Raw genomic sequence first — 11763 nt, 5'->3', positions numbered from 1 at the left:
TCTTCCTATTTGTCCCTTTTTTTTATTTTTTATTTTTATTTAAATGTAATCATGTCACTGGTGGGAGTGGGGGGTGAGTTTTCTCTGAAGTGCACAAACATGTTTCCAGCAGAGTTGTGAGTAAGACTAGTTTTGAATGAACACACCACAACGATGAGTCAGCTCGATCAGTGTAGAAACCAGCAGGTTAAAGTTAAAGACAAGCTGGAGCATGACTTCTGTTGCAGAGCTGTGCTCCTAGTTTGATCAAAGCATCACATTTCTCCCACATTTTCTCAGCTACGTTGGCCACTAGGTTGCCTTTTATTTATTTATTTTTTAAGTATTTTATCATTCAGCTGTTTAAAATCTTCAAAGCTAGTTTACAAATGAGGCAAAGAAGATAAATGCAGACTGTTAAACGTGCCTGGATCATGAAGTTACAGACCCCTGGACAAAAATGTTTGATGAGCCCTCGCTCATTTTTGTGTTTTGTTTTTTATTTCCTCCTTCTCTTCCCCTTTCTTCAGTAATCAGATGCATCATACAGGAATGTGTGCGTATATGTACACAGAACAGTTTTGAAATAGAGAGCACTGCACCTTTTAGTGAAGAAATATCAAAATACAAGTTTTGTAAAAGCTGTATTATCCTTACACTAAATGAAACAGCCAGAGATTGTTTAAAAAAAAAATGATGCTATGTTTTCGTGCACAAGCAGCTGTTATCATCTTCGTCTTGGTTTCTGCCCCCAACGCACCACAACCCTCGAGATTCTTGCCAATCTCGGTCATGGATGATTGTTCGTTGTTGTAACGGAGAGCTTTTCTTGGGAAAAGGCACGTTTGGCATGTGTCCACTGAAAAAGGACCTTTTTTTTTTCTTTGATGGGGGAAAAAATCCTGCAGGTAAAACAAAACTATTCCCTGGATGCTAAAGGTTTCAGGTCATCAATCCATTGTGATTAGCTTGCATGTCATCTAACTGACATCTCAATAACTTCACTGAAAGGTTTTCATCCAGAATTATTTACAAAAATGAATCAGGAACACATTTATTCACATTTCCTCTATTGTGCCCATGGGTTTGGGAGTACCTGGTCCACAAGATGTCTAACTTTGGGAGAGCCTACTAGCATCGGCATTGTAGGGGAGAAAAGGGGCAGGAAAAATACATACTACTATATTTTACCAATTATGCCATCCTGCTATGATATAAACAAGACAATATGGTTTAAAAATCTAACGTTTAAGTCGATACAGTTTGGTATTTCTTTTATGCGCCTCTTGGTTGGGGCCCCATCTCTACGAGAACCCCGGTCACAGGCCCTGAATGGCCATTGGATAACCTGAGCCTGCTTCTCGAAACCCCAAAGGAACAAATCCCTTCCAAGGACGATTTACCAGAAAATCAGGTAATGGTGCTAAGCTGCTGGTTAATTGGTTTCAACTTTTTTCAGTGCTGACTCTAATCAGTTTTCTGACTCAAGTAAAGTTGCATTAAAACTAGTTTAAGATGCTGTTGTGTCAAAAAGAAAAGTGCCTATGCAGGAAAAATGCCTCGCCTGTAATTAATATTTTATCAGACATATTTATTATTAATGCTAAGTGGTTGTATTGTTGTTCAAGGTGGAGCTGCTTCTAGCTACCGCACATAGTCTTCTGTAGCTCAGTCTAGGAGCCGGAGTCCTTCCAGCGCTACGTTTCCAGTGTATATGAGACTAGATGAGCAAGGGTTAAAAAAACAGGTTAAACGTCACATATTATGATGCTTATAGGAATGAAACCAGATGAGTTTAAAGGAGAAATGTTTTTGTGAATGACCTGGTAAAAATTCATGGACATGTTAAAAGTGACAGGGACTCCAAATGACTGATTTTAAAAGCCAAAAAGTTAGAATGTTTCATTATTCACACTGAAAACGCGAATAAGACGTCACACTGTTAAGATGTAACTGTATCCGCAGCTGTCACGTAGTCTAGCTGATAAACTTCTGGTTCATTCAGATCACTGACTTGTTATCGGTTTCGTTTGGTCATCGTGCGCTCGCGGGGTCTCGTGCAAAGAATACAGCAGTGAGCGTGGGTGGCTCCACGCTCACGCCCTCTGCGTCACGCTGCTGAGACCTGGGGAGGAAGACGCTCTGCTCTCACTCTGTCCTGGCAGCGGCGCAGTGAAGTCACCTCCCTCCGTCCTCAGCCGAGGACGCACAGCGCTACAGGAGAAACATGTTCATTAAGTCCAACTGAGGATTTCGCAACTTTAAGTCTGCTGACGCTCAAAGGACAAACATTTCCCACAGGTAAACCCACCTGGCTCTTTTTCCCTTCTGCTCGATCTCCTGTAATTGCCTTTTTTGTTAACTTCTTATTAGTTTTGACTAGTTTTTCTGTGGTTTCTCCAAGTGCTTATCATTTGTCTGTCCCGCTGTTAGAATCTCCTCCCCTGGCTTTGCTGCCCACTGGTTTCCAAGTCGGACCGGTTGTAGTAAAGTTTGAGTGAACAAAGGAGTCATGAAGAAAAGTGTACCTTGCACCGTGTTACAGTCAACTCTGGTTTATTACCATGTATGCAGCGTTTACCCTAAGAAATGTTTGCATACATGGAACTTTCAGATGGGGTCCATATGATTTTCACTCTGATTTTTTAATATATGGCCATGCCCTTCAGCTTTAGTAATGAGGGTTTACTGTGAGTTTAGTTTTGTACAATCAGAGCGGCTCCGGTAAACAGGCTGTGCTGTGTGCGTTTTGGAGTCAAATGAATGAATCTCTTCCTTGGCTTAGAGCAGGGGTGTCAAACTCAAATACACAGTGGGCCAAAATTCAAAACTGGAACAAAGTCGCGGGCTAATGTTAATATTTATTGAAATATATTTATTCCTCCAGATATAAGAATGAATCTTTTCTTATGGACTCAAACACGTTTTGCTGAAAAACTGAATATGGAACAAGCAAAGCTTAATACTAAACAATATATATATTAGCTGTGTAATACCAGTAGGCCAGCTCTGATAGTAATTTGGTATGGCTTCACGGGCCATATGTAATTGTTTGACACCTATGGCTCAGGGGGAGAGAAAAAACTCAGTCAGTCTAGAGATTTCATCACAACAAATTTGTAGAAGATGATATTAATGAGTTGTGCTTTTTTATAGCTGGTGACTAAGACTGCATAGATGCAACATGAGACAAAAGGTTTATTGACATGGATAATGAAAAGTTCTGCTTTTAACGTCTTGGTTTTCTCATTTCACAGACCTGCCTTTTAAAATGGCCGAACAGAACACCTGTCATTACAATGAGACGATGAAGTTCTTTTACAACCAGAGCGGAGGTGATGACAAATGGGACACCACTCAGCTCATCCTGGTCCAGGTTGTGGGCTCCATCTTCTGCTGTTTCATCCTGGTCTCCAATGTCATGGTCATAGCTGCTGTCATTACCAATAAAAGGTTTCATTATCCTTTCTACTATCTCCTTTCCAACCTGGCTGCCTCGGACTTCCTCGCAGGGATAGCGTACGTGTACCTCATGTTCAACACGGGCGAGGTGTCACGGCAACTTACTGTCACTGGTTACTTCATCCGCCAAGGTCTTCTAGACATCAGTCTCTCAGCTTCACTGGCAAACCTGCTAGTCATAGCTCTGGAGCGCTACATATCTGTTATGAGCTGGAAAGTTCATAGCAACCTGACGAAGAGGAGGGTGACGCTGCTTATTGTGCTGGTGTGGGCCATTTCCATCTTCATGGGGGCTGTGCCCAGTCTGGGCTGGAACTGTATCTGCAACCTGAACACGTGCTCCAAGCTCGCTCCCATCTTCAGCAGGAGCTACTTGATCTTCTGGTCTGTCTCCAACCTGGTGGTGTTCCTTATCATGGTGTCCATCTACCTGAGAATCTACGCCTACGTTAAAAAGAAGACGGCGATGCTCATGCCACACACCTCCGGCTCCATCAACCGCAAGAGGACACCCATGAAGCTCATGAAGACGGTCTTGGTTGTGCTTGGTAGGTGCTACTCATAAAGTAGTTCCCTGAGGAGTATCGCTGATCAGCGGATCATAAAAACACTATTGTGCTTTTTAAAGTTGTCACAAACTTTAGAAACAATTTGGAGTCTCTGCTGAAGATACTTGATTATAATCTAGATGTTCCTGACAAGATGGAAAAGCAAGTTATAAAAGGGGCAAAAAAAATATTAGCTGCGTTCGCCCAAACAGCAGCCATTCAGTGCCCTCACGTCTGAGAAGCTGTAGCCTCAGAGTAATAAGAAATACCTCTTGTTTTTTAACCGCTGGCACATAAACTCATGATTTAGTGGTACAACGCTTGTCATAATACCTTCTCCCCTTCTCAGTTGACTCATCTTAGACGAGGGCCTCGGATATCATTACTTGGCTCCCTTTGTTGGCGTTTTGCAAGAGGATACCTTTCAATAGAGGCTCAGTAATAAAATCAGACCAGTGCTTTCTATTGTAAACGGTACAATAGGAGTGTACAAGGATATTCTACTGCAGTGCAACTACAGACCATTGGAAGTTACACTGTTTTAAGTACAGTGCTGTGAAAAAGTCTTGAGCCACCCCCCACGTCTGTACATTTGGCTTAGAAAAGGGGCGGCAATTCATTGAAACGTGTGCAAACGTGCACAGAGATTTAGAATACGAGTCAAAAACAGTTAATTATTTGGTATGACCACCTTTATTCTTCAGCACAGCCTGAACTCTCTTAGACAAGCTCTCTTGTCATTCCTTTAAATGGTCTTCAGGAATAGTTCACCAGACTTTGAAGGTCATTTGAAGCTATTTTGTTTGAGGCTCTGGGGCGGCCATTGTGTTGCTGTTCTATGCTTGTATGCTTTTACTGCATTGGCAGCATGTTTTAGATAACAAGTACGTCACTGCCAATTTGATATTTTCCAGATGGTTGAATGGTTGATCAAAATCTGAAAGTGTTTTGACATCTTGACAAGATTCCCAACACCATTGACTGACAGGCAGCCTTAAACCATGGCAGAGCCTCCACCGTGTTTTACAGATGGCTGTAGACACTCGCTGCTGCACCTCTCTCCCGACCTCCTCCTCCACACCACATCCTTTCCCCCCAGCTAACAGCTCTTAGTAAATCACCTTTGTGGTCCAAACATACCATTTTATGTCCGTCAAACTGCGTTATCATTGTTATTTTACACAGATTCAGTTCAGGAATAAACTGTTTTTGTGACAGGCTGTTGGCAACAAAGTGCCTAAAGATACAATTTAAAATAGCTTCTTTATGCATAGCAGAAAACTTAGCAGACACAACAATCGTTTATCCCTTGAGTTAGCTGCCTCAGTGTTAGTTGGCTTAATAAACAAAACATTCCTTTGAAAATGGTCAGGTACGAGGACTGGAATGAACTGATTGAAAAAGCAGCCAATGTCCAAAGACAAACTAAAAGAGAACTCGAAGCATTTGCACAGAACTGTATAACACAGTCTATGTATAGTAAGTCACCAAAGCTAGGAATGCAGGCTGGACTGATGCATCTCTGATAGCGCTGCAGGTCAGACGAGTTCCTCAGCGTTCAGTGTGATTGCTTTTTGTTTTGTGTGCTCTTCAGATAAAAGAGAAGGTTGAAGCGTCACACCACAGAGAAATGGTCCGGCGTTGATCTTTCTCAGCTCACACGGGCAGATATCTCAGTGCTGAATGTAGTGTAGAAGATGTTTGTCTGTTTAGACACTTTATTGCAGACGGCTGTGTAATTATCTCCTCCTGCAAGGACACTGCTTCACAGCCTGTGTGGCGTACCATCCACCACACCGCACTGGTTTTCAGTGAACGTCCCCTCCTCCCTACCCAAAAAAGGGAAAAAAGAAAAAGAACCTATACTCGGGGACTTCGGCGATTGCTTTCAGATGCACTTCTCCATGGCTTGAAGTGTAATCACACAAGTGTAGGTTCGTCCCTTCAGTATGTTAATTTATCTGTTGATTTCCTTCTTCCTCTTAACCTATCTCAGCTTTCATAGGGCGAGATATGGTATAAATCTCCTGTCTATCACAGGGCTAAAGCCCTCCACCGCTGCTCACAGTAGCAATAAGCTTCAACAGTTAACACAGAAACTTACTTACTTAAAACTGTAGCTGGAGAGTATGTAACACAATTATTTTAATGATTATGCTTTATGGGAAAAAGTCAATGAAGCTCTTATGGAAGAAACAATTGGACTATCAAAACCTGTAGGGCATGGAGTCAGGTCCAAGGTAAAGGGAAAACTGCTTGTGCAGACAAAAACGGCAGCAGGGCAAACCAGTTCAGAAATGCGTACGAAGCACACATGCTTTGTTAAAAGCAGTAAAATAACTGATTGCAGAAAGACTGGAAATGCTATGGCCTTTGTCACACCAAAGAATGAATATGCTAATGCATAAACTGTCCTTTAGAAGTAAAAGGAAACAACAGCTGTCCCTGTTTTCTCTCAGTGTTCGGCCTGTAACAGGTTCGAAGATTGTTTTTAGGATGTTTTGTTTTTTTGCTCATAATCTTTCCGACTTCATACAATAAATTCACTCAAATTTAAAACAAGTAAGCGTCAGGAATCACTCTTCTTCTTTTTTCATAATTGCGCTTCATGGCACTAGTTTGTCAGCATGCAGTTGTTGTAGTTTAAGCATCCATCTGTTTAAATGTAGCACATCCCAGTGTGTTGGGGCCTGCTTTTGAAGTGAAGCATCGTAATACTCCCGGCAGATTTGTTTTCATTCTTTAAGCGTAACCACAAATCGACAAATGAATAGCAAAAGGAGCAGATGTTCAAAACATGGGCTTCTAAAGCCTTTTTATTTGTAAGAGATTTAAGAGGAAAAAAGTTTGAGCTTGTAGAATACCTCAAAATCTGCACGGTGATGGAATCTCAGTTACAGTTTGGTTCACGTTACTTTGGACATCAAAGATGATGAAAACAAATTCAGGCGGAAGAAGGCTGCATATAAATAACTCGTTTTTGAGTTTTAGAATAAAAGCTGAGCTCAACCCTTCTCCCACACCCCTCTGTCTGACAAAAGAAATGGTGAGCTGTAAAAAAACCCAAACAAAAAACATGTTTTTCTCCTGCTGTTGACATAAAGCTCAGAGATTCTCTAGTAGAGCAGACAGGTTGATGCTTGTTGGTTCGTTTTATTTCCAGAAAAGCTTTAGTTGCTTTGCTTTGTGCCCAAACATGTTTGAAGTAGATGGCTGCTTCAGTGCCTCCATGACCCACCTCATTATCTGCTACACACAGTTAAGTACTGAGCACAATAATGGCATTGTGTTTCCAACCTGCGTCTACTTGTTTCTCGACTAGAATAGGTTGAATTTAAGCAACGTGGTTCTTTTACATTCTGTGCTTTAACTTCAGGAGTGAAGTTTGTTAACACATAATTCCATTTGTGTAAAATATAACTTCTGCACAATTCCTGATCTCCACATGTGCACAGCAATCGGACACCGGGTGGAAGTTTGAATGTTTATACAGAGCATCCAAAAATCTACAGGCTGTGGTTATGTTTACCGTCTGCTGAAAACCTCTGGTTAATGTAGGTCCGATCGTGACGTAAGGTCGGGCAGAAGCAAATAAATAAATGAAATATGTACAAGTGGCCCCCTCAGCCCAGCAGCATTTATTATGCCAAGAAGATGCTAATGGAAAAATGCAGACTGGCTTCATTTTGGAGTAATAAACCGTAACTATCACCCGACCCCTGCATCATCTCTGGCCACACAACCTCAGCAACCATCTTTTTTCATTTTCCTGCTTCCTCTGCTCACCTCAGTCTGTTTGCTAAGCCTTTACATTGATTGTCACGAACTGGCCCAAGTGAAATGCAGCATCCTGCAAACAAAACAAAAAAACACGAGAGGAATTAATAAGAGTAACCAAACTAAAAGTTTAACATAGTGTGAAAAGAAGATGGAGCACACCGGTGACCTCAGTAACATAAAAATGCCTGCAAGTCTGCAGAAGAGAGAAGTGAATGTTCGCAGCATGTATTGTAAAGAAAAACCACCAGAAAGGAAAGATTAGAGATGACCAAAAACAAACACAGCTCTAAAGAGGCGTGTGGACAGATGAATCGGAGCTCGGCTGTACCGGTTCCTCTGAAAGAAGTGAACTGTTGAGGTCTTGTTCTGAGTCGAAGCATCGGAAAAGGTGTGTCAAACATGGCGGAGGCAGTGAGATGACGTAAGCATGCACACCCTCCAGAGGCAGTGAGTTCATTGATGATGTGCCAGAAGACAGAAGCAGCCAGATAAGCTCTGAAGTGTGCAAAGCTACACTTTCTGCTCTTTCAGCTGAATACACCAAAGCAGTGAAAATGACCCTTTTTTAAAAAGATAACGAAATGAAACGATCTGCAGTGGGAGAGTCAGTCACACCAGGTTAACCTGATTTATCACTTGCTGATGATAAAGTAGTATGATAAGGCAAAACAAAGAAGACTGTTTGCTGTTTGTTTTTGCCTTTTCAAACTGTTCATGACGAAGGTTTTAAAATATGGAAACAAAAGGACGTAATTCCTCAATCTTTAATGCAGTTTTTGTTGTTCGTTTGCTAGGATCAAAGCTGAAAGTCGCCTCTTTAGAACAATTTTCATCAATATTTTAGTTCATACAATAAATGTCCAAAATGTCTTGTCATAACTGTATAATAAGACATTTATTATTTAAGTTTCATCTGCAAAATGTTGAAGATGCGACTTTTCAGACTGCCATTGTGCAAAAATTATACACATTTTTGAAAGGAAACGTACTGAAGATGATGACGCAGTTTGCTTCTTTCTCTTCAGGGGCCTTTGTGATCTGCTGGACTCCTGGCTTGGTGGTTCTGCTGATGGATGGCCTTAACTGTGAGAATTGTCACGTCATGAAGTTAAAGCGCTGGCTCCTGCTCCTGGCTGTACTCAACTCTGTCATGAATCCCTGCATCTACTCTTACAAGGATGAGGAAATGTGGGCAACTTTTAAGAACCTCATGCGCTGCATTGGCAACGGCACTCGTCGGCAGAGGTCAACAAATGCCAACTCCAAGCCACTGAGCTCTGGGCACGACACGGGCAACAGCCAGCCTCCCTCAGAAGAGATGAAGAATGATGAGGGTTTACTCAAGAACTGAAAACTTTTTCTTTTTTTTCTTTTTTTTTTGAGAACATCTGTCCAGATCTGAACGATCTTTATGAAAAGAGACTGGAGCCGACTTGAAAGAGAAGCTGCACATGTCTCCAGTTGGTCTCAGTGGGTTGTGTTTGTCCTCAGATTAAAAGCAGTCTCCTGAAGAGACATTTCACCCCAACTCCTCCACTGCTGGAGTTGGTTCGATGGAGATAGGGATCTTCATGCACTGCTTTTTCCCCTAATGAATGCAAACGAGCTGTTCTGTCAGGGTTTGATCATGTTTGGACACATACCTCCCATTCTTCCATAATGGGAATCATCCTGTGTTTTTTTTATCATATCCTCTGGGTTGCGTAAGCACGGGTGACACTGCACTCGAATGGCTGATTAAAACAAGTCGGCGTGGCGTGCACGGCTGTTCATTTCTCCTTTAAGCCTGCGAGGGAGTAAACCATATGAAGTGTGACATCAATATGATTTTCTGTATATCTGCTTGATTCTTCCACTAAGTTCACTTCCTGGTTAGCTTTTAAGGAATGCTGTAGTGGAAGAACTAGTCAAGAAGAGTGACATTTCGTTCCAAGTCGGGCACTGTAAAGCTGCGGCTTCGCTTGGGCAGGACGCGGTTTTATGTTTATTTTATGCTTTCAATAGATCTAGCAAAGCATTCTTGAAACTATACTGTGCAGAAAATATGTACTTGGTGTGAGAATTTCAGTCACTTCTTGTTGAGTAGTTTGGCCTCTGGTGGACAGTCTGTCTCCTTTTTTCAGTTCACCTGTGCAAAACTATGACCTGCAGCAAATCACGCAGACAGACTTGTTGTGTAACTTTTCTTTATTCAAACATCCGCTTCAGCTTGCTGAGTGGCTGATGCTGCTCTGATGAAACACACTGGATTCCAGCTGGAGGTTTGGCATACAGTAGGCCCTCAGGACCTGAAGACGATACGACTGAATAGACTGTACCTCCCTTTGCGAACACAAGCGCTGCAGGCTGATTAGGAAAACTTCCTGGTCAAATCTAAACCACTGACTGGGCTCAAATGACTTTTCTTTGGTTGTAAAGTATTTATGCCATGTATGTTGTAAAGGACGTCATTAAAATTGTAAATTGAGAGACAAGTTAGTGGAGCCGTTTACACCTTCTGTGGTTTGTTTGTTAGGCTGAGATGACCTGTGTTCCTGTGTAGTTTTGGACTTTTAAAGCCATAAAACTTTAATGTCTTTTTAAATATCTAAGGACATTCTTTTTTTTAAATAAGCAAATATAAGAATGTGTACAATATTTCTTTTATGACATGATATAGAAACCTTAAGTTAATTCCAGAAGAATATGTCAAATATATACATTTTTATATCCTTCAGTATTTCCTGTATTTTCAGCCATAACAGCAGACTCGTGGAAATATTAGTTGATTGGTTGGTCAGTTTTTTGTTGTTTTTTGCTTTATCTTCATCGCCAGAGGACTAATGGTGGAAAATAGCCCCCCCCCCCACCACCCCCACCCACCCACGCATTGTCATCATTACACTGACTTTGGTGGTTTTAAGTCTCTTAACAACCATCAGTTTGTCATAAAGTTTTGCTGCAGACTTTTCAGCTTGACTCTGGACTGTAGTCTTGTTAAATGTTGCACACACCACCCATTTGGCACCCACACCAGTCAAAACAAGCCATGCAATGCCTGAAAATCCAGTTCGACTGAAGCTAAGTGTCTATAGATTTTAACTCTGATGATCAATGCTAAGTGATGACTGATTATAATACTATAAACCTTTGCAGAATTGATTGCACCAAGAAGAAGCACTAAAAGGACCGTCTGTAATGAAGTACTGCAGCTTGAGAGCACTTTGGGATGATTTAGGCTATTTAATGGGCCTCAAGCACTAAACGCTTCCAGTCAATTATATTATTGGGCAACGAGTCTGATAAAAATAAGTAAACCCTGTGTGGATCGCACTGTAAAACTTGGACAATATGCGTCACTGCAACCCCCCCTGGCTTCTGCTCCGCGGCTGCTGAGTGAGCCCTCATCTGGGACTCTCCTCAGCTCTTTCTGGGATAGTGGCGCGGCTGCCCCTCTGTTGGTCTTCCTTGGTCTCTTGTGTTCTGGGGGCCTCTGGATGTCTGGAGTTTTGATCTCCTCCATACCTGCTTCATGCCCTGGAGGACGGGGTTGTGGCCCCCCCACACCCTCTAGCAGATTATTACATGAAGGAACCTTTTAAAAAACAAAAAACAAGCGCGTCCATGCTCACAGGTGTACACACAGGTGATCACACCCACAAACTACACCCTTTTTGGCTCCTACCTCAAAGCACACTGTGTTCTGTTGATCTTATGTGCTGCACAATAATGTTTAACATTTAGTATTTACTGTCATATTCCCATATCATTGTGATGTTGTTTATTCTATTACTCTTGTTCTCTTCTGCTTGTTTTCTTTTTTCTTTCTCAGCAGGTGATCCAGGTGATTGATATATGCATTTTTTTTTTCTCTGCCCGTTCTGTTGGTTTTTGTCTTTTGCCCTTCTCCCCCGTCCCTCTTCTCAGCTGTTTCTCTTTCCCTCTCTCTTTCTCCCCTTCTTTCCCCCAGTCAAGTCTGTCCCGTATTCAGTAAGTGAAAATAAAATAAACAATA

At 41.8% G+C, this 11763-nt stretch overlaps 1 protein-coding gene across 1 annotated transcript; it reads left to right on the top strand.

Moving 5' to 3' along the window:
• The first annotated feature begins 2138 nt into the window (after positions 1 to 2138).
• On the top strand, positions 2139 to 10721 carry lpar3 (lysophosphatidic acid receptor 3). Its single transcript, XM_004561511.4, has 3 exons — positions 2139 to 2280; positions 3237 to 3989; positions 8795 to 10721. Exons 2-3 carry the CDS (start codon positions 3251 to 3253, stop codon positions 9118 to 9120), a joined length of 1065 nt encoding a protein of 354 aa, XP_004561568.1. The 5' UTR covers positions 2139 to 2280; positions 3237 to 3250; the 3' UTR covers positions 9121 to 10721.
• The last annotated feature ends 1042 nt before the right edge of the window (positions 10722 to 11763 follow it).

Source organism: Maylandia zebra, linkage group LG15 (genome assembly GCF_041146795.1).
Source record: "Maylandia zebra isolate NMK-2024a linkage group LG15, Mzebra_GT3a, whole genome shotgun sequence".
Taxonomy (NCBI): domain Eukaryota; kingdom Metazoa; phylum Chordata; class Actinopteri; order Cichliformes; family Cichlidae; genus Maylandia; species Maylandia zebra.
This window is presented reverse-complemented; position numbering and strand designations above follow the sequence as displayed.